The following is a 22,875-nucleotide window of genomic DNA, read 5'->3' as shown; positions in this document are numbered from 1 at the left end:
AGATGCGCAAGAAGTGCTGAAATAATATCCGTAAATGGTAAAAGTTTGCCAGTGTATTTTGTGGATAACACAGCAGGGTGGCGACAAAGTTAACAACTTTGATGTGGAATCCATGAAAACAACCCAAATTTCGGCCTGACAAACCTCGTTTGATAAAGGGACGATGTATGGAGGCAGCTATATGGACGACTTTTGGAGGTAGCAATGGAGACAACGTGTGGAGGCTGCTATGGAGACAATTCAATTTGGATAGTGCCTGTATGTGGCAGTCCAAAAAATTTTTCAAACCAGAGGAGCAGGTAGGTGGCCCTCCAGAAAAATGGAATAGATTGAGTGCCTGTATGTGGCAGTCCAAAACATTTTTCAAACCAGAGGAGCAGGTAGGTGGCCCTCCAGAAAAATGGAATAGATTGAGTGCCTGTATGTGGCAGTCCAAAAAATTTTTCAAACCAGAGGAGCAGGTAGGTGGCCCTCCAGAAAAATGGAATAGATTGAGTGCCTGTATGTGGCAGTCCAAAAAAGTTTTTAAACCAGAGGAGCAGGTAGGTGGCCCTCCAGAAAAATGGAATAGATTGAGTGCCTGTATGTGGCAGTCCAAAAAAGTTTTTAAACCAGAGGAGCAGGTAGGTGGCCCTCCAGAAAAATGAAATAGATTGAGTGCCTGTATGTGGCAGTCCCAAAAAATTGTTTAAAACAGAGGACCGGAAAGGTGGCCCTCCAGAAAAATTGAATAGATTGAGTGCCTGTATGTGGCACTCCCAAAAATTGTTTAAAACAGAGGACCGTGTCGGTGGCCCTCCAGAAAACTTAAATGCATAAAGTACTATACCTAGAGCCAGTGGGCCCTGTCAAAAAACAGCCAGTTTCCTCTGCTTTACTGTAGAAAGAGGAGGAGAAGGAGGAAAATGAGGAGGAGGAGGAGTGGATAAATTATTCAGGTTGAGCTTCCTTCACCTGCTGGAGATTTGAAATTAGGAGAAATCCATGCTTTATTCATCTTGATAAGCGTCAGCCTGTCAGCGCTGTCAGTCGACAGGCGTGTACGCTTATCGGTGATGATGCCACCAGCTGCACTGAAAACCCGCTCTGACAAGACGCTAGCGGCAGGGCAGGCAAGAACCTCCAAGGCGTAGAGCGCCAGTTCGTGCCACATGTCCAGCTTTGAAACCCAGTAGTTGTAGGGAGCTGTGTGATCATTTAGGACGATGGTATGGTCAGCTACGTACTCCCTCACCATCTTTCTGTAAAGATCAGCCCTACTCTGCCGAGACTGGGGACAGGTGACAGTGTCTTGCTGGGGTGACATAAAGCTGGCAAAAGCCTTGTAAAGCGTACCCTTGCCAGTGCTGGACAAGCTGCCTGCTCGCCTACTCTCCCTCGCTACTTGTCCCGCAGAACTACGCACTCTGCCGCTAGCGCTGTCAGAAGGGAAATACTGTTTCAGCTTGTGCACCAGGGCCTGCTGGTATTCATGCATTCTCACACTCCTTTCCTCTCCAGGGATGAGAGTGGAAAGATTTTGCTTGTACCGTGGGTCCAGGAGAGTGAACACCCAGTAATCGGTGCTGGAATAAATTCTTTGAACGCGAGGGTCACGGGATAGGCAGCCTAGCATGAAATCTGCCATATGCGCCAGAGTACCAACGCGTAAGAATTCACTCCCCTCACTGGCCTGACTGTCCATTTCCTCCTCCTCCAACTCCTCCAACTCCTCTTCTTCTGCCCATACACGCTCAACAGTGTAGGACTCAACAATGGTCCCCTCTTGTGTCTCGCCAACATTCTCCTCCTCTTCCTCCTCATCCTCCTCCACCTCCACCTCCTCCGATATGCGCTGAGAAACAGACCTAAGGGTGCTTTGGCTATCAACAAGGGAATCTTCTTCCCCTGTCTCTTGTGAGGAGCGCAAAGCTTCCGACTTCATGCTGACCAGAGAGTTTTTCAACAGGCCAAGCAGCGGGATGGTGAGGCTGATGATGGCGGCATCGCCACTGACCATCTGTGTTGACTCCTCAAAGTTACTCAGCACCTGACAGATATCAGACATCCACGTCCACTCCTCATTGTAGACTTGAGGAAGCTGACTGACCTGACTACCAGTTCTGGTGGAAGTTGACATCTGGCAGTCTACAATCGCTCGGCGCTGCTGGTAAACTCTGGATAACATGGTCAGTGTTGAATTCCACCTCGTGGGCACGTCGCACAACAGTCGGTGAGCGGGCAGTTGGAGGCGGCGCTGCGCTGCCCTGAGAGTGGCAGCATCTGTGCTGGACTTCCTGAAATGCGCACAGATGCGGCGCACCTTCGTGAGCAAATCAGACAGTCTTGAGGAAACGCTGAACTATCAGATTTAACACATGGGCCAGGCATGGCACATGTGTCAGTCTGCCGAGTTGCAGAGCCGCCACCAGGTTATGGCCGTTGTCACACACAACCATGCCTGGCTTCAGGTTCAGCGGTGCCAGCCACAGATCAGTCTGCGCCGTGATGCCCTGTAATAGTTCTTGGGCGGTGTGCCTTTTATCGCCTAGGCTCAGCAGTTTGAGCACCGCCTGCTGTCGCTTAGCGACGGCACTGCTGCTGTGCCTAGAGCTACCGACTGATGGCGCCATGCCCACGGATGGTCGTTCGGAGGAGGAGGTGGAGGAGGGGTGGGAGGAGGAGGAGGCATAGTAGGCCTCAAACACCTGGACCGAGGTAGGCCCCGCAATCCTCGGCGTCGGCAGTATATGACCAGCCGCAGGGTCACACTCGGTCCCAGCCTCCACCAAGTTAACCCAATGTGCCGTCAGAGATATATAGTGGCCCTGCCCGGCAGCACTCGTCCACGTGTCCGTGGTCAGGTGGACCTTGTCAGAAACGGCGTTGGTCAGGGCACGGATTATGTTGTCTGACACGTGCTGGTGCAGGGCTGGGACGGCACATCGGGAAAAGTAGTGGCGGCTGGGGACCGAATACCGAGGGGCGGCCGCCGCCATGAGGCTGCGAAAGGCCTCGGTCTCTACTAGCCTATAGGGCAGCATCTCCAGGCTTAGCAATCTGGAGATGTGCACATTAAGGGCTTGGGCGTGCGGGTGGGTTGCACTATATTTGCGTTTCCGCTCCAGCGTCTGGGGTATGGAGAGCTGAACGCTGGTGGATGCTGTGGAGGATCGTGGAGGTGACGATGGGGTTTTTGTGGCAGGGTCCTGGGCAGGGGGCTGACTATCAGCTGACACAGGGGAAGGAGCAGTGGTGTGCACGGCCGGAGGTGAACGCGCTTGTTGCCACTGAGTGGGGTGTTTAGCATTCATATGCCTGCGCATACTGGTGGTAGTTAAGCTAGTAGTGGTGGAACCCCTGCTGATCCTGGTTTGGCAAATGTGGCACACCACAGTCCGTCGGTCATCCGGTGTTTCCTTAAAGAACCTCCAGACTTCTGAAAATCTAGCCCTCGCCGCAGGAGCCCTCGCCACGGGAGCTTCACTAGTTGACACATTTGGCGCTGATGCACCAGCTCTGGCCCTGCCTCTCCGGCTGGCCCCACCACTGCCTCTTCCAACCTGTTCTGGTCGAGGACTCTCCTCCGTCTCAGAAGCACTGTGTTCACCCGGCCTCTCAACCCAGCTTGGGTCTGTCACCTCATCATCCTCCGATCCCTCAGTCTGCTCCCCCCTCGGACTTCCTGCCCTGACAACAACTTCCCCACTGTCTGACAACCGTGTCTCCTCATCGTCGGACACCTCTTTACACACTTCTTCCACTACGTCAACAAGGTCATCATCACCCACAGACTGCGACTGGTGGAAAACCTGGGCATCGGAAAATTGCTCATCAGCAACCGGACAAGTGGTTTGTGACTGTGGGAAGGATCCAGAAAACAGTTCCTCAGAGTATGCCGGTTCAAATGGCAAATTTTGCTGGGAGGGGGCAGACTGGGGGGGAGGAGGCTGAGGTGCAGGAGCTGGAGGAGTGCCGATTTCGGTGACATGGGTGGACTGCGTGGAAGACTGACTGGTGGACAAATTGCTCGAAGCATTGTCGGCAATCCACGACATCACCTGTTCGCACTGTTCTGGCCTCAACAGTGCTCTACCACGATTCCCAGTAACTTCAGACATGAACCTAGGGAGTGTAGCTCTGCGGCGTTCCCCTGCTCCCTCATAAGCAGGTGGTGTCTCACCCCGCCCAGGACCACGGCCTCTGACCCCTGCAGTAGTTGGACGCCCACGTCCCCGCCCTCGTCCTCTACCCCTAGCCCTCGGGTTAAACATTTTGAAAATGAGAGTTATAACTTGTATTTTTTTTTTAACTTTTTTTTTTTTTTGTTTTTTTTTTTGTGTTTTTTAGTTTTTAAAACCAAACGATGCTATCCTATTGCTATGGCTATTTTCTAGCCAAGTATTACAGCACACTACTATGCCAGATGAGATGACGCTGAGTTATGAAAAAAATAAACGTAAAATAAAAAAGGAAATGGCAGACTGTGCCTAGTTGAAATACAACCCCGGGCCCTAATAAATTTTCCCACTTCGGTCTTTGCGATGGATATGTGCGTCACTAAAACACAGTGGTCGCAAGTCTGACTCCAAATTGCTCCCAATTTGATAGTAGATGCACTGCAGCAAGTACAGCCACCAGCAGATCAACCAGAAATCAAATATATATAACGCTACTGTAGGCGTAATTAAGACGTTTGTATTCTCCTATGGCTATTTTCTAGCCAAGTATTACAGCACACTACTATGCCAGATGAGATGACGCTGAGTTATGAAAAAAATAAACGTAAAATAAAAAGAAACTGGCAGACTGTGCCTAATTGAAATACAACCCCGGGCCCTAATAAATTTTCCCACTTCGGTCTTTGCGATGGATATGTGCGTCACTAAAACACAGTGGTCGCAAGTCTGACTCCAAATTGCTCCCAATTTGATAGTAGATGCACTGCAGCAAGTACAGCCACCAGCAGATCAACCAGAAATCAAATATATATAACGCTACTGTAGGCGTAATTAAGACGTTTGTATTCTCCTATGGCTATTTTCTAGCCAAGTATTACAGCACACTACTATGCCAGATGAGATGACGCTGAGTTATGAAAAAAATAAACGTAAAATAAAAAGAAACTGGCAGACTGTGCCTAATTGAAATACAACCCCGGGCCCTAATAAATTTTCCCACTTCGGTCTTTGCGATGGATATGTGCGTCACTAAAACACAGTGGTCGCAAGTCTGACTCCAAATTGCTCCCAATTTGATAGTAGATGCACTGCAGCAAGTACAGCCACCAGCAGATCAACCAGAAATCAAATATATATAACGCTACTGTAGGCGTAATTAAGCCGTTTGTATTCTCCTATGGCTATTTTCTAGCCAAGTATTACAGCACACTACTATGCCAGATGAGATGACGCTGAGTTATGAAAAAAATAAACGTAAAATAAAAAGAAACTGGCAGACTGTGCCTAATTGAAATACAACCCCGGGCCCTAATAAATTTTCCCACTTCGGTCTTTGCGATGGATATGTGCGTCACTAAAACACAGTGGTCGCAAGTCTGACTCCAAATTGCTCCCAATTTGATAGTAGATGCACTGCAGCAAGTACAGCCACCAGCAGATCAACCAGAAATCAAATATATATAACGCTACTGTAGGCGTAATTAAGACGTTTGTATTCTCCTATGGCTATTTTCTAGCCAAGTATTACAGCACACTACTATGCCAGATGAGATGACGCTGAGTTATGAAAAAAATAAACGTAAAATAAAAAGAAACTGGCAGACTGTGCCTAATTGAAATACAACCCCGGGCCCTAATAAATTTTCCCACTTCGGTCTTTGCGATGGATATGTGCGTCACTAAAACACAGTGGTCGCAAGTCTGACTCCAAATTGCTCCCAATTTGATAGTAGATGCACTGCAGCAAGTACAGCCACCAGCAGATCAACCAGAAATCAAATATATATAACGCTACTGTAGGCGTAATTAAGACGTTTGTATTCTCCTATGGCTATTTTCTAGCCAAGTATTACAGCACACTACTATGCCAGATGAGATGACGCTGAGTTATGAAAAAAATAAACGTAAAATAAAAAGAAACTGGCAGACTGTGCCTAATTGAAATACAACCCCGGGCCCTAATAAATTTTCCCACTTCGGTCTTTGCGATGGATATGTGCGTCACTAAAACACAGTGGTCGCAAGTCTGACTCCAAATTGCTCCCAATTTGATAGTAGATGCACTGCAGCAAGTACAGCCACCAGCAGATCAACCAGAAATCAAATATATATAACGCTACTGTAGGCGTAATTAAGCCGTTTGTATTCTCCTATGGCTATTTTCTAGCCAAGTATTACAGCACACTACTATGCCAGATGAGATGACGCTGAGTTATGAAAAAAATAAACGTAAAATAAAAAGAAACCGGCAGACTGTGCCTAATTCTACTCAAACCCCTAATAAATTTTCCCACTTTGGTGTTTGAGGTGGATATGTGTGTCACTAAGAGCTAAACACAACGGTAGCAAGTCCCCCTGCTAATTCCTCACAATATGGTACTAGCTGCAAATAAAAAAAAATAAAAATTATAACGTTATTGTAGCCCTAAGAAGGGCTGTTGGGTTCTTTTAGAATCACTCCTGCCTAACAGTAAGCTAATAGAACACCCTAACGCTTTCCCTGAGCAGCAGCAGCTCTCTCCCTAGCGGCATCCAGACAGAGAATGATCCGAGCAGCGCGGGCAGCGGCTAGTCTATCCCAGGGTCACCTGATCTGGCCAGCCAACCACTGCTATCTACGTGTAAGGGTACCACGTCATGCTGGGTGGAGTGCAGAGTCTCCTGGCTTGTGATTGGCTCTGTTTCTGGCCGCCAAAAAGCAAAACGGCGGGAGCTGCCATTTTCTCGAGCGGGCGAAATACTCGTCCGAGCAACGAGCAGTTACGAGTATGCTAATGCTCGATCGAGCATCAAGCTCGGACGAGTATGTTCGCTCATCTCTAATAGTTATCCTACTCCTATTCTAGAAAACGTATTTGCATATTCCTTACCCAGAAATGTCATACTGTAGATGGCATTGAAGACTCCATACAAGTACACAATCTCCTCAAAGCGCTCTGACCCAGGACTATGGCCTGTCACATAGCCAGACCTGTTCCCTTTACTGTACTGACAAGCTGCAATAACTTCTGAACATTGCTATCAGCACAGGACTTTTGCATTTGAAGAGACCTACTCATTTGGTTATTATTCCAAATCATGTCCAAGACTTAAACGTCAGACATTAATCTACAGGGATTTGCCTACTTAAAGGTAGCACTGGAGGCATAGTTTTCATTTTACATCCTGGAAAACCTATTTGCATTTTCCTTACCTAAGGGCCCCTAAGCACATGTAGCTCTGCTATATATGTTTAATTTCCTGTAACCTATGTTTCTGATCATTTTTTCAGTCCCACTGCTTATTTAACACTTCATCAATAATAATAGGCTGTACAGCAAAGTCTTTGCACTTTCAGAGGAAGGGCAGGAGCTGCAGAAGATATGTGGGTCACCAGTCTCTAGGGAAGAACATGCATAATCTATGACCTTTCCTTAACAGGTAAAAACCCACTCAAGAGGAATAACTGGTGACAATTCACAATGCTGTTGTGCAGAGATCTTGACTCTTTAACAAATTAATGGGACAGTGTTTTGAAGTTACACAGTACAAAAATAGAGTGGACAGCCTAATAATGCACCAAATTTATGTACCTAATGCTGGATGATAAATGGCGCAGTATAAGACTGAGTGTGTATAAGATGTGGTGCAAATTAGGCCACCCCCCTTCTACAAGGTCAAACCCCTTTTCTCTCAATAGTGTCTGAAAACTGTCTGAAACTCTTGATAAATGCGGTGCAAGGTTGTTTAGACAGTTTTTGGTGCATATTACAGCAGAATTATTTACTAAACAGTTTGATAAATGTGTCTGTGGGACTGCTAAATGAGATCTACAATCGCTATATCTCAACAACCTAGGTTTTTATTATATGGGGCCTTTTCCTCAATGTTAAATTGCAGCTTTAGCTCGATCCCGACCGGCCATTGAGAAGGCAGAAGCGGTTTATTAATGTTCTGCCTTCTCCTTTCCTTACTGCATAGTGCTGAAGTAGCGCAGTAAATACAGGAGCTGGTACTGCCAGTCACATGACCATCAGGTTTATCAGGGTTAATCAGAGCTGCTAGTAAAGCTCTGATCAGACATTCCCACCACAGGGAGTTGTTTCCCTTTGTAACTGGGGCTCTTATAGATGCCCCATTAACAGGTGAAAACTAGAAAATACAAAATAAGAAAAATACAAATGTGGGAATGTCCCACCAGGGGTCCTTTATGACCTTCTAGGTGACATATAAATAAAAAAAACACAGACAAAAATACATATTAGTATTGTGCATCGTCATTAAGGGTGTCATCACCTCACCATGGGTTGAGTCCTCTCTTTACATGACGGGTGTTTGCTGTATTATGCTGCAAACAACCGCCGCTTACCCCTGTGATTATGGCACATGGGTGCCACCATCTTAACTTCGATTGTTGACCCCTCCTTGAGGTTTTTTGGGGGCGCCCATTGGTTTTTATGAAAGTATGAGCTCTACCAAGTATACCTTAGCTGTCATAGCAAGATCTGTAATATACACTACCTCTGGCTAGGTCTAATACATATTCAGTAAATAGAGTTGTATTTCAGTACATTGCATCAGTGATCAGACCTTCTAAGGTTCAAGAAAAAAGTTTTAAAAAAGAATGAAGGAAAATGAAAAAAATTACAAATAACTCCCTTTCCTTAAAACAAAAATAAAAAATCTTCTCTGCCAACAGAACTGGACACTTTAAAGTGTATATCTGAAGTAATACTGAATATTGTTCTTTTTTGTTCTCTAACCATTTAAGAAGCCATCACCCCATAAGGAGTCACATTTGTCTGGAACATAATCCTGAATTGTTGCGGAGATCATCACTTCCAGATATTTGAAATTCTGGATAATTCAATATGAAGTGTTATATACATGAGACTGGTGACTAATTTTTCCAAAGGAGGTAGCACTGAAATGTTCTGATTTATACAATGGCCAGAACTATCAGCAAAGTCTGTCATCAGAGAGACACTCTTCCCCCTCGTCAAGAGAAAGTCCACAAGTAGCAGGGGAAGTCTGCAGCTTCAAGCGAAAGATCCCCATTAGCTCTGAACCTTGATTCTAACTAGTTGGGTGTACAGAACAATCAAGCAGGCAAATTCAGGCAAGTTACAGCCAAAGCAAATTCAGCAGATCACAGCCCATAAATATTCCTGCTCGACACAAAATTTGGCATGGTCGTGTGAAACGTCTGCAGCCATCCCAGCACACGTCTACATTATAGATTTCAATGTGAGGAGTGAATATTGATTGAGGTGGATCTGTCCAGCATAAAGCCCTACTGGTCCTCATGAATCAGAGTGGTTCTAGCCGACAGCAGACTACAGGTCACATTGCATGGAATAGTAAATACTGACACTAGGAAGTAGAATTCGTCCCGCAGAGAACAAGCTCCTATTCAGCTCGGTAAATTGAAGATGTGGAGTAAAAAACAGAAACACAAAAACGAAAGGGCTGCTGTGTTAATTGTAGGTATAGTAGAGATGAGTCAGGACTGCATGATATACAGTGGCGTAACTACCGCCGTAGCAGCCGTAGCAGCTGCTACGGGGCCCATGAGGTTCAGGGGCCCGGGGATGCACGGACCCTGTGGTCAGTGCTTTGCCAAGTGGTCCGGCAGTGCACTGCCAGGTGCCTGGCACATCGTGTCCCCGGGCCCCTCCCTCTGTGTTCCGGCTACCGCCCACCTCTCTCCTGGCCCACCCTCCACTCCTGGATCGCCCAGTCCCTTCCCCGTCCGCCGGCACAGGTAACCGCGGCCCGCCTACCCCCTTCATAGCGAGGCACAGTTGATGACCACGCCCCCCGCCCCAGCGAACGCACCCCTCTCTCCTTCCCGCTCCAGCCAACGCATCGCCCTCTCCCTCCCGCCCCAGCGAACGCATCGCCCTCTCCCTCCCGCCCCAGCGAACGCATCGCCCTCTCCCTCCCGCCCCAGCGAACGCATCGCCCTCTCCCTCCCGCCCCAGCGAACGCATCGCCCTCTCCCTCCCGCCCCAGCGAACGCATCGCCCTCTCCTTCCCGCCCGGCGAACGCACCCCCTCCCCCGCCCGAGCGCACAACCATAACCCCCCCCCCCCTCCTGCCCGAACACCCGCCGGAACAACCGCCTGACGCCACGGCCGGGTGGTCACCTACACATCCTAAAAGGTAAGTAAATACATATGTATTTATCGGTCTGTATATGTATATTGTATAAATATATATGTATATACTGTGTATATTGTATATATGTATATACTGTGTATATTGTATATATGCATATACTGTGTATATTGTATATATATATATATATGTATATACTGTGTATATTGTATTTATGTATATACTGTGTATATTGTATATATGTATATACTCTGTATATTGTGTATATACTGTGTATACTGTGTATATTGTGTGTGTATATATATATATATATATATATATATATATATATATACTGTGTATATTGTGTATATTGTATATTTGTGTATACTGTGTATATTGTATATATGTACATACTGTGTATTTTGTATATATGTGTATGCTGTGTATATTGTATATATGTATATACTGTGTATATTGTATATATGTACATACTGTGTATATGGTATATATGTACATACTGTGTATATGGTATATATGTACATACTGTGTATATGGTATATATGTGTATACTGTGTATATTGTATATATGTACATACTGTGTATATTGTATATATGTGTATACTGTGTATATTGTATATATGTGTATACTGTGTATATTGTATATATGTACATACTGTGTATATTGTATATATGTACATACTGTGTATATTGTATATATGTACATACTGTGTATATTGTATATATGTATATACTGTGTATATTGTATATATGTATATACTGTGTATATTGTATATATGTATATACTGTGTATATTGTATATATGTATATACTGTGTATATTGTATATATTAATATAGCGTGTATATATGCATAGATGCAAATGCTGTATTTATTGTGTGTATATATATAAATATATGTATATGTATGTGTGTTTTTGTATATGCTGTGCATATAGTATGTATATGCTGTATATACTGAATGTGTGTGTATTTGTTGTATGTGTGTATATTCTGTATGTATATGCAGTATGTGTGTATTTGGTCTTTTTATACTGCATGTGTATATATGGTCAGTGTATATACTGTGAGTTTGTATACACTCTGTATTAGTGCACAAATGTGTGTGTATACTTGTATGTATATGGGTGCAACTATACACGTGTAGAACTTTATGTGTGTGTATATAAGTATATAAAGGTGTGTATAAATTTGTGTAATTGTAGAAATATGTCTGTGTAGGGGCAATTCACAAGAACGTATGGGGGACGTATATCTGGCTGCAATTTGCTGACGGATACACATCCCTCATAGGCGACTATAGTGCCTCGGCTCGGTACAGTGAGCACAACGAGTACTCACTGTTTCGAGCCGTGGTCGCAACAGAGATCTGTGGCCATAAGAATGACCATGCGGCTCTATACTCTATGGAGAGGGGAGGGGTGAGCCGCGATCACCTCCCCAGCGCGTCTGATGTGTGCCTGCCAGGCTCTAGCCTGGCGTGTACACGTTTATGTGAATGCAGCCTACATATGTATATTTTTTTGGGGGGGAAGGGGGGGCCCCATGCAGAAATCTGCTATGGGGCCCAGCCTCTCCTAGTTACGCCACTGATGATATACATACTAGCATCAGTATATATTTACATGAATGATGCAGTTACCAAGGGGATTCTGCTTAGCAACTGCAGATATCACATTTTTATACAGATCACACAATGCACCAAACACTGTCAAGGACATCATAGATTCTTTTGTGAGCATACAATGTACAGCTGTGTACAGCCAGACGCTTTATAAAGCAGAGAGGAAGGGAGAAAAATCGGGTCGCCAGTTATTGATGTCCTTGAATGTGAGCCGTGACCCTAATGATTGCCTTTGCCTTTCCGGCTGGAGTGAGGTAGATGTGTGAATTTGTAGATGTGGGGCAGATTGTATGTGGAAATGTCCATTTAAGCCTAAAAGTGAGAGGAGCTGCACAAGAAGTATAATGCAATACTCTGCAATCTATGGTGACACTACCTGCCCTGGTAGCTGCAGTCTTACGAACCCGATGGGTCGTAGTGGGGTGCATGAGGAAAGGTCATATCCAGGCTTATCAGCCTCCTTGTTGGGAGGACCACATACACTTTAATGGTTTGGTTTGGCCAATACATATCTAAAGTGTATGGCTAGCTTAATTCTTTTTCCTCTTTTCAGAGGAGATTTTTGTCAGAATAAAACATCTATAATAACATAGTAGTGCAAAGTACTAAATTACAACATTTTAGCAGCTCCCCAGTATGACTAGGTAGATTCTCTAGTGAATACAGATGATTTACAAAATTCCATTTGTTAATGCAACATTTTATTGAAAAATATCATTGTGGGGTGGGGAAAAGGTGAAGGGAGAGGGATGGATAGCAGAAATGTGTGAGGGCACAAGGAGGGCTGCATGAGGAGGAGCAGGTGTTGGATATTATGAAAGCAGCAGGTAGGGAATCGGATTGAAAAATAAAATGATTGAATGATGGCTTTTGAAGGTGGGTACATGGAGGAGTGGATGTGAGCACTGTGCCATACATAACAAGTATTCCCATGCTAACATACACATGCCAACCATTCATGCTGAAGTCTCTACAACAGCCAAAATCATAACGCAGTATGGCAGGATGTCAGAAAAACTGGGTTTGTGTGGAACACTTCAATCGCTCAATATAAAAGTTCAGCAACTTCCTTTTATACACATTCACAAAAAATATATCTGTATATAGTGCAGAGGGTGCCAGATTCATGATTTCTGGTGCCTGTCTTCATGAATCTGGCGCCCTCCAAACTGCTCCGACAGAGTGCAACTTCTTTTTGGTGGACCTTTAACATGGGGCGTGCAGCACACTTCTTTCAGACTTTGGGGGTCATTTACTAAGGGCCCGATTCGCGTTTTCCCGACGTGTTACCCGAATATTTCCGATTTGCGCCGATTTAAATCGCATTTAAAACAAAAAATGTGTCGCAGAGCTTGCACTTACCTTCACTAGGAATAGGCCGGTGAACTTGAGCGTGTTCCGATGCTCTTAAGCGCAGCAGGTGGACGTCGGAGGAACTGTCTTAATGAATCCCGGCCGGACCCGAATAACCACAGAGAACGTGCCGCTGGATCGCGAATGGACCGGGTAAGTAAATCTGCCCCTTTGCATGATAAATGTGGGGCTTGGCTTGGTGTGCACTGGGACACCCATTTCAGGGACTAAATTTGTATCATGTGAAGAATAGTGCAGCCACAACACAAAGGGTCGCGTGTGACACATAAATGGCGTGGACACTTCTTAAATACATTTGCAAGCAGGTTGCACATAGAAGGATGTGCAAAGTCTGCCAGAAAACTGGTGCAAGGTCCATAGTAAATGTGCCTCTGTGTCTTTTTTTATTCTTCACCATTTGCTTGCTGTTAGTTAATGAGATCTGTATAAACTGGTATCTTGGATTATGAGCATAATTCGTTCTTTAACTGCTCATAGGAAAATATTGAAAACCAGTTGATTTGTTCCACCACAACTGAATACCTTTGATTACAAGCAAAATTTGTTCTCCTAATCCAGATCGCTGGTATATCAAAGAAAGTATTCCCATAGGAAGTAATTAAAACACAATTCATTCCACAACCCAAAAATATTAAGTCACATGTATTACAGCATCTAGCCCATTGATTTCTTCTATTTCTTCAGTATTGTGTTATACAATTTTGTGAGCGAGGGAGGAACAGTACAGCAGTGGGTGGGGAGGGCTCAACTAATGTTCCGGTTGTGAAATTTTGCTTATTAACCAAATTACAATTTTTGTAAAATGAGAGCTAGACTTGCAAAAAGTTCTACTCTAAAGTTTTCTTTGCCTAACATTATTTTACAGTTGAACCCAGTTTAGACATTGAGTCATTAGAGTACTTTTTATTTGAATCATCTATTCTTCAGATAGGTCATAAGTGTCAGAATAGTGGGGCACTGACAACCTAGCATCAGTCCTCCATTCCTGTAGATAGGAGTGAAATGAATTTCAGGATATCCATTGGATAAGGTCCATACATGGATGTTGGACTCAATACCAGGTTCAGAGGCTCAGTGGTTTCTATTAAGGGTTTTTTTTAAATTTATTGTTGCAATAAAATCACAAGGCAACACTATTCAACATCACATCAGCATCTTTGTCCGCCATAATAGCTCTGATCCCCTCTCTACGGCCTGATGAAGACGCCGATCCAGTTTTGAAGCACACTGCCTTGTGATTTACCGTATAAAGAAATAAAAAATCCTTATAGAAATACTGACTGTATGGACCCCATCTACTTTGATACCCTGAACTTTTAACTGGAGCAACCAGAGGTCATAGCATTTGTAACGAGTGAACTATTAGATTCTTACCAGCATACCTTCCTCTTCCCATTGTCTGCACCATGAGGCACATATATTTTTTATTTTCTACAGTAGTTGTATTCCTGTCAGAGCTGCATCTGTTTTACAGGACTGAGATGTTATGTCAATCAGTAACATAGCCATTGTGCAGTTCATTTCCATTCAAGTGAATCGGGCTGCAGTACCAAGTACAGCCACTATGCAATGGATGGTGCTCTGCTCGGTAGACTATAAAGAATGGTAGTTTCTTTTTAAAGGCTTTCAAGCCTTTACATGTATTGAAGTATGCTTACATTCAGGAAGAGCAAAAAGAGATATTGGATATAGTGAATAAATTAAGGATATGTTCACGAAGCAGTATTTTGGTTAGTATTTTTCAGAAGTATATATAATCCAGAACCAAATGTTAATCTTAAACCAAAAAATATAATATTAAGATTTGTACATATTGGGGCTCATTTACTAAGGGCTCCGCGGCCGCACTTTCGTCGGGTTTCCCAACTTTTTTAGTTTTGCGCTGAATTCCGCATCGATTTTGGCACACGTGATCGGATTTTGGCGCAATTTTGCCAGCTTTCAAGCGACAGAAATTGGGGGCCGTGGCCGTCGGAAAACCCAACGTATTCGGAAAAAACGCGGAATTTAAAAAACGAATTGTGTCGCAAAATTAATCACTCACATGCACCAGGAATAGGTTGGTGAACTCCGATGGACCTCGGGGGACCTCGGCGCAGCAAAGACACCTGGTGGACATCGGGCGCACCACCTTAGTAAATCGCCGGAAGACCCGAATCCTCGACCGGGTAAGTAAATGACCCCCATTGTGACAGGACCGGGGGAAAATGGCGTGCATGTTTCTCCTAGGTTTCTGTCCTACACTTTCTAGGAAGCCAAAACCTGGTCTGGAGGACCTGGCTGCAGCTTGGAGAGTTGGACTTGGTCCCCACTCCGCTCAGCCACTCCAGGTGATTGAGGTGATTTGGACTTATCACCAGCAGCTATGAGATGTTGACCAGTTTTATTTAAGATAATTGTCAAAACCTTTAAAAAACGGATGTGTTTTTAAAAAAAACATGCGTTTTTCAAAAACGCATGTTTTTTTTTAACCGACTGCTTACAAACGGACCAAAAACACCATGTGTGTCATCACCCTTAAAAGTCAGAAGGTGCAAAAGAGGAGTCTCTCTCTGCTCCTGGGAAAACCTGAAGTGAGTTGGCAATTGCTGTATGCTGTGGTTAGGAAGCTGTACAGTAGGTACAGACGGCCTAGGATTTTATTTCTGTATTGTTTTGTTTTGCCATTTTAAAGAAGCTAATAAAACTGGTTGCGGCCAGTTGCCCCCAACTTGTCTGGAGTGGGCTGTGATGTGCCAAAAGAGTGCTTGTCTACGCCAGGAGACGGCGATCCCAGCGCTAATCCCGTTACAATATTCTTTTTTTAGGATGTGTTTTCAATTTTGGTTTCTAAATACTGACCAGAATATTGCCATGTCTGAGTCACTTTATGCTTTCAATAGATTCCACTCATATTCCACCCCTGTGACAACTGCAACAGGAAGACGCATACAGGTTGGGCAGGATTGGAACTCTTCAAAAAAAAAAAAATTAAAGTGTCCTCTTCCCTTGTTCTTCGCATACTACATTCATTTTATTGAATTATTCTGCAAAATGTATCTCCATATGTAGCTGGTAATAAGCTATTAGATCTTTGCGGCTTTGGGTTGACAACCTATTTAAATAATACAGATTCTGATTATTTACATGTGTGTAGGCTACATAACTGACACACCTCTGGAATACACAACATCAACCGCCAGGTCAATGTTAGTAGCCACAGCTGGAGGCAGAAGAGCATCTCTGAACGCACAGTACGTCGAGCTTTGAGGCAGATGGGCTACAGCAGCAGAAGACCACACCGAGTGCCACTCCTTTCAGCTAAGAACAGGAAACTGAGGCTACAATTTGCACAAGCTCATCGAAATTGGACAGTAGAAGATTGGAAAAACCTTGCCTGGTCTGATGAGTCTCGATTTCTGCTGCGACATTCGGATGGTAGGGTCAGAATTTGGCGTCAACAACATGAAAGCATGGATCCATCCTGCCTTGTATCAACGGTTCAGGCTGCTGGTGGTGGTGTCATGGTGTGGGGAATATTTTCTTGGCACTCTTTGGGCCCCTTGGCACCAATTGAGCATCGTTGCAACGCCACAGCGTACCTGAGTATTGTTGCTGACCATGTCCATCCCTTTATGACCACAATGTACCCAACATCTGATGGCTACTTTCAGCAGGATAATGCGCCATGTCATAAAGCTGGAATCATCTCAGACTGGTTTCTTGAACATGACAATGAGTTCACTGTACTCAAATGGCCTCCACAGTCACCAGATCTCAATCCAATAGAGCATCTTTGGGATGTGGTGGAACGGGAGATTCGCATCATGGATGTGCAGCCGACACATCTGCGGCAACTGTGTGATGCCATCATGTCAATATGGACCAAAATCTCTGAGGAATGCTTCCAGCACCTTGTTGAATCTATGCCACAAAGAATTGAGGCAGTTCTGAAGGCAAAAGGGGGTCCAACCCGTTACTAGCATGGTGTACCTAATAAAGTGGCCGGTGAGTGTATACCCCCAGGGATGTATACAAGTGACACTGAAAAAATATTTTTATCACATGGTGTTATGGAATATCATAAATATGCCACAATACTGAGATAAGTGGGTATCCAGTCCACCTGTCCAGAGAGTTAAAGGAATTCTACCACCAGGATCATGGTTTGTAAACTAAGCACACTGACATACTGGTGTGTGCCCCCTCTGGCAGGATCCCCTCTTCCTTTAGCTTCTTGTGCCCTGGTCTTCACAAAAAGGCTTTAAAAATTAAGCAATGGAGCCTTAGGGGCTTAAAGCTTAATTAACAGCTATGGAGCCTGGAGCTCCCTGGGCTCATTTGTATAATTTTGAAAGCCTATTTTTGTAATAACAAGGGCATAAATGAAGAGTGTATCCTGCCAGACAGGGCACACACCAGTATGTAAGTGTGCTTGGTTTACACACCGTGATCTGTTGGTAGATTTCCTTTAAGGAAATGTTCTTTACACACATGCATTGACTGTGCCCTGAATTGTAATACACCTCCATTCAAGTAATGATCCTCTCTCCACAGCAGGGAGGAGATGAAACGTTAACCTTCTTTTAAGAAACAGCATTGTCCATTGGCAGTGTCTGGTATTACAGTTCATCAGGCAAATATTCTATCATGAAAACAATTGAAAATAGATTGTATTACATGCTACATGCACGACTCTTGTAGAAATCTGATTGTTAACATCATATAGACCTGAGTAGAGAAATAATGGGTTAATCTGAGATGAAAATTTCCGCAGTATATACTTTAGTAAAACTGGTTAGGAGACACGATGAAGCACCCAGATAATTGCTCCCTTCTGTCATGTCCAGATAGGATTGGGTCTTTACTTTAAGAATATTTGACTGACAATAAAGCAAAGTTTGAAGGTCAAAGTTACCAATCACATCTAACAAGTTACAATAACTGCTACACTATGATCACAAAAAAAACATTTTGCAAACATGTCGCAGTTGCAGCAACTTGTAACTCACAGCACGACCACATTTGCCATTTCTGATTTGATGCAGACAGGGTGACATTACAATATTTGCCCGCATAGCCTGTGTTATTGCCAAAGTCGCCATGTCCAAAGGTTTTATCTAAGTTGTGCCACCTGAAAAGCAAAAAGTTAGACAAGCCTTACATAAGTGCAGGACTACATGCTGTATAAAGTTCATAAAAAAATCTTTGGTCCATGTATTGTAGGTTTTTCCACAGAGCAGTAGTCCATTCATCAGTAGGATGGATTTTGTAGCTGTCCGAACCCTACCCCACTGATTCAAACTGATACACATAAAACATTTTTCTGGATATGAGATTGGCCAATAATCTTAACTGCTAAGGAACAGGTCAACAGTTCCCAGAGAGAGAAGGATCGTGCATGTTGAGTTTCTACATATCTAATCCTATACTTCCCATTGAGATAAGTGGCTACTCTATGTGTCTAGCAGCTGCTTATCTCCCTATCCCATTTAAAAAAAATATACACCTGGTGTATGTATGTATGTATGTACATATAAGATTGTCAGCTCTTTTTATGCAGGGAATGCTATGCTAGCATATTAGCACTAATAAAACTACGCCATTTACAACTACGCCTCCATTCCCAGAGTCAATACGTAGTCTCATCTCCTTGGGGGATGCGCCTTCTCAGTTTCGCTGTAGAGAGACTAAATTTGGTGTTAAGTTTCAGCTTTCCATCCCATGCCAACCCAGAGGCTCACAGTAAAATGAAAATGAGAAATAATAATCTCTTATTAAACCAACGACCTAAGGGAACTGAGGATTTTAATGTAGAGAAGTAGAGGGAGGGCTAGACATCAATAAAACATGTATATAGCAAGCCCCCAGTCATGGACATAGAGAGGAAGATGGGGGTGGTATACAAGAAAACAAGTTTAACCCTTTCTTTATGTTTATCTTATCAGACAGCTCTTTTATGGCTTAAGCTCTTTATATAAGGCTGAAGAACCCAGTTAGGACTGTGTATGTAATTAACTATTTGTGTATACATATATATATATATATATATATATATATATATATATATATATATATGTATATATAAAGTAGCAGAGCTAAAATTGCATGGAGAGTTCTGATAACACAATCTTACACATTTTAATAAATTACAAGCTACAAACTCATCTCTACAACTACCCACCTAAGGTCAACAGCAATGGCTAGAAACATAATTTCCTGCAAAATATGATACAGGTTTTCTGATGAGAACATGCTGATTTGGTGGGTATGAAAACTACATTAGGGGGAACTAGACCTTCATTCCAAAATCTCTATTCATAGGACTACAAGCCCCATCATATCCCAACACATTGTTGTCTATGATCTTACATGTGACAACAGATTTACTGCAGTTCTATCACCATGGACCAGGAATGCCGCTTCTAAGGAGTCACATAATTGCCTTTATCTTCTTGATCTGGATGCTCTGAATAATTTCCAGTGACTACACTTTATCATAGAGCTGCACTATCTATCTGAAGCTGCACCTGTCCATTATCCTGGCACCTGACCAATACTTATCTGGAGGCTTCAGCCCATGGCACCCTCTATCTCAGAGAACAGGACCTTTAGTATCAGAAATTAGGATCTGAAGGGAACAAGTGACTAGAATCTGCTCTCACTATGTTTTCATCTTGCGCACTCCAGTTAGCTCATCTGTTTCCATGTGAGTATTTGTAAAATACTTCCTTTATTTAAAGCCATCACCCCGGACAAGTGACTTTAAGTAGAGTTCACAACACAGCAGTAAAGTAATCTTCTTATTACCTTACTTACTTTTATCGATACACTTCTTTAGATACTGCTGACCCTCCATTTCTAGAAACTGTTCATCTGATTTCTACGTTGAAGTCTATTAGTTACAGGATTTATATCACATAGTAGAGTGAACAAGGGTTAAACAACATACTTTAGGATGCTGCTGTCCTTTAGTACGTAGACAGTGCCTAAGAAATGTAGAAGAAACAGCTGATGGACTATGTCATATCTAATACATGTACACCCTTATAGGTCCAATCTTATAGCATGGAAATACGCTTACTGTCAGTGGGTTCTCCTCATCCCAGGTAAACCACTGTGGACAGTCTCTTTGGGTGCTCGTGAGACATTAATGTCTTCAACAACAAGTAGAAATTTTGCTATTCTGCCCTCTACTATATCATAAAAGCTCAGTTACTTCTAACTAAAGATCAACTCATCAATGAGGAGCTGTCCATGGTTCCGACAAGTGACTAACTCCACTACATTGTCCATAGATGTATCAGAGACAAGTCCATGGACGTGGTACTGAAGCCACATAATCTGTCTTGACTTAAGAAGGACACGTTGAATGTCTTGAAGTCAATCTGTGGATAGGTAAATAAATTATAAACTGCATCTATGACCCATCATATTGCGATTTGTAGCCGTTAATGTGCGTTTCTATCTTTCCAATCTCATGTTTTTAGACAGCCTACATTGTCTTCTGATATACACTATATATCAGTGATAACCATCTGCCTTGTTAAAGGGCAGTTAGATCTGATGTCCTCTGTAGATGTCACTACAGGAGCTGAATACTGGAGTTAGGAGAAGAACTTAGACTTACCTGGAGACAGAAGAAAACAAGGTAACAGAAGAAAAGCAGCCGAAGAAACCTGGAAATTCATGATGTTGACTAAATGACCAAAGGTTCATCGGAGGCTGAGATCAGCTCTTTACACTTCTCTACTGGAGTCTTCTTCACTAGAGGACCATCACCTTCTCCAGTCACTGCATAATGGGACCTTCCTGGAAGTGACCCTCTGCTCCATATGCTGATGTCACCTGTGTCTCCCAGTCTGTTGGAGAATTCTCATTCACATGCTCATCCATAGAAGTATCCTCAGAGTTAATGTGTGTGATGGGTTTCAGGCTGCTCGCTGCTGTGATGAGAGCTGTGTCTGGGCAGAGAAGGGGCAGTCTGCTTCTGGTAAGACCTGCCCACCTCGGGCACTGGGTGAGGTGTGTAGGACTGGATGAGGTGCCAGGAGACAGAAATACCAAGAGGCAATCCTCCCCCCCCCCCTCCTGTGGGTGCCTGATGCCAGCCCCACACCTAAAACAGGCATCTTATGTATAATTAAAGTACATCAGATCTAATCACATTAAGGCTAGACTGAATGGACACAGTAATTGTATTAGTCCTTTATTAAAGATTATTGTTCCCCCCCAGTGGTGAGGGCTCTGATAACAGACTGGCTGCTTTATGATGCAGGACACATTTTATTCCAGCATACATCCTGACGTGACAGGCAGTGCTAGAAGTGGGAAGAGAGGCAATCTCTGAGCAAGCACTGCCATACAAGAGCAAGCACTGCCACATACCTTCATCTAGCTGAAGAATATTAACCTTTACCCATTCTGATACCTAGTCACCCCCCTCAGTGATACTAGCAGAGATACCCAGTGAATACAGCAGATAAAACTGATGCCCCCCGTAATCCAGGGAGACTCCGGAGATTTGTACAGATAACAGATCGGGCTATTCCTTCCTCAAGCAGAGGATTTCTATATAGTAGATTCACTTGTTGCATGTACTAAAGCAGCAGAAAAAGACACACTTGAAGGAAAAGGACTGGTTTTCTGAAGCAGTGCCACCCTTCGCCGTGGCTGTGTTTGGTACTGCAGCTAAGCCCAGCCATTGCCACTATATTTGGAGAGAAAAAAATGTCACCTCTAACAACCACCTTCAAAAGATGGCAAAGTTAAGATGACAAGATGAATACCTGTATATACATTTGCAAACAAATAATGACACATTCAGATTTTTCTGCATCTCTTGAGTGGACTACCATTATGTGTGCTGTATTTTGGACCAGTGCTCTTAAAAAGACCCTCAACCAGAAAATATGTGGCAGCTATTTACTGCTGACATGTAGAGGCAGCAAACTGAGATGTTTACAGATCACTATTATTGTAAGCAGTTGTAAATGTACAATCAATGTAAGCAAGTCCAGCAACAACAAGAGATCAGAAGCCTCTAAACAACATGAATCACTAGTGGGAATCACCAGATCTATGTTTATGTCAAGGTAAGGAGTAGGAACTGTATGATCCAAATACATGCATGCTCAGCTCAGCATATTTATTTCAGAAGGAAAAGAAGAATAAGAGCATTATTTTCATTTACAGAGGATCAGGCATTCTGAAATCCAACATGTTCTGTCCTTCTCTCCCTAGACATCTGCCACTGAGGGGAAGTCTGGAGGCCAAATATAAGATGTGTAGGTGGATGGAGCCAGCATTTGCCTCACATGTGTTGACACCACTCAATTTTCCAATTGATAATCTACATACAAGAGATGTTCCATCAGAGGGGTTTTCTAGGTGAAGAGCCCTGCCCATGTTCTGGATCTTTTGGCTTGAGCCCTGGATGTACCTGGGTGAGTGGGACATTTGTCCTGCTTTCCTGGGGCACTCAATCATTTGTCATTGTGCCTCCTGTAAGCCTATAAGCAACTTATAATGGATTGTGGCAAGTTGACCAACCAGGAAAAAGGAGATAAATATTAACAGTATTATTTTTTAAATTGTACAATGTGGGGGTTATATCAAATGGACAATATCAAGTATGGGA

General features: G+C 43.6%; 1 protein-coding gene across 1 annotated transcript in view; it reads right to left on the bottom strand.

The window, feature by feature from the left end:
- The window catches only part of CHRNA4 (cholinergic receptor nicotinic alpha 4 subunit), a 70,039-nt gene extending 48,763 nt beyond the window's left edge, over positions 1-21,276 (bottom strand). The window contains exon 1 of the mRNA XM_072110907.1: positions 20,866-21,276. Within this exon, the coding sequence (XP_071967008.1) occupies positions 20,866-20,926 (61 nt within the window). The 5' untranslated portion in view covers positions 20,927-21,276. The remainder of the gene's footprint in view (positions 1-20,865) is intronic.
- Between the last annotated feature and the right edge of the window lie 1,599 nt (positions 21,277-22,875).

Source organism: Engystomops pustulosus, chromosome 6 (genome assembly GCF_040894005.1).
Source record: "Engystomops pustulosus chromosome 6, aEngPut4.maternal, whole genome shotgun sequence".
Classification (NCBI taxonomy): Eukaryota; Metazoa; Chordata; class Amphibia; order Anura; family Leptodactylidae; genus Engystomops; species Engystomops pustulosus.
Note: the sequence above shows the minus strand (reverse complement) of the source record. Positions and strands in the feature narration are given on the sequence as shown.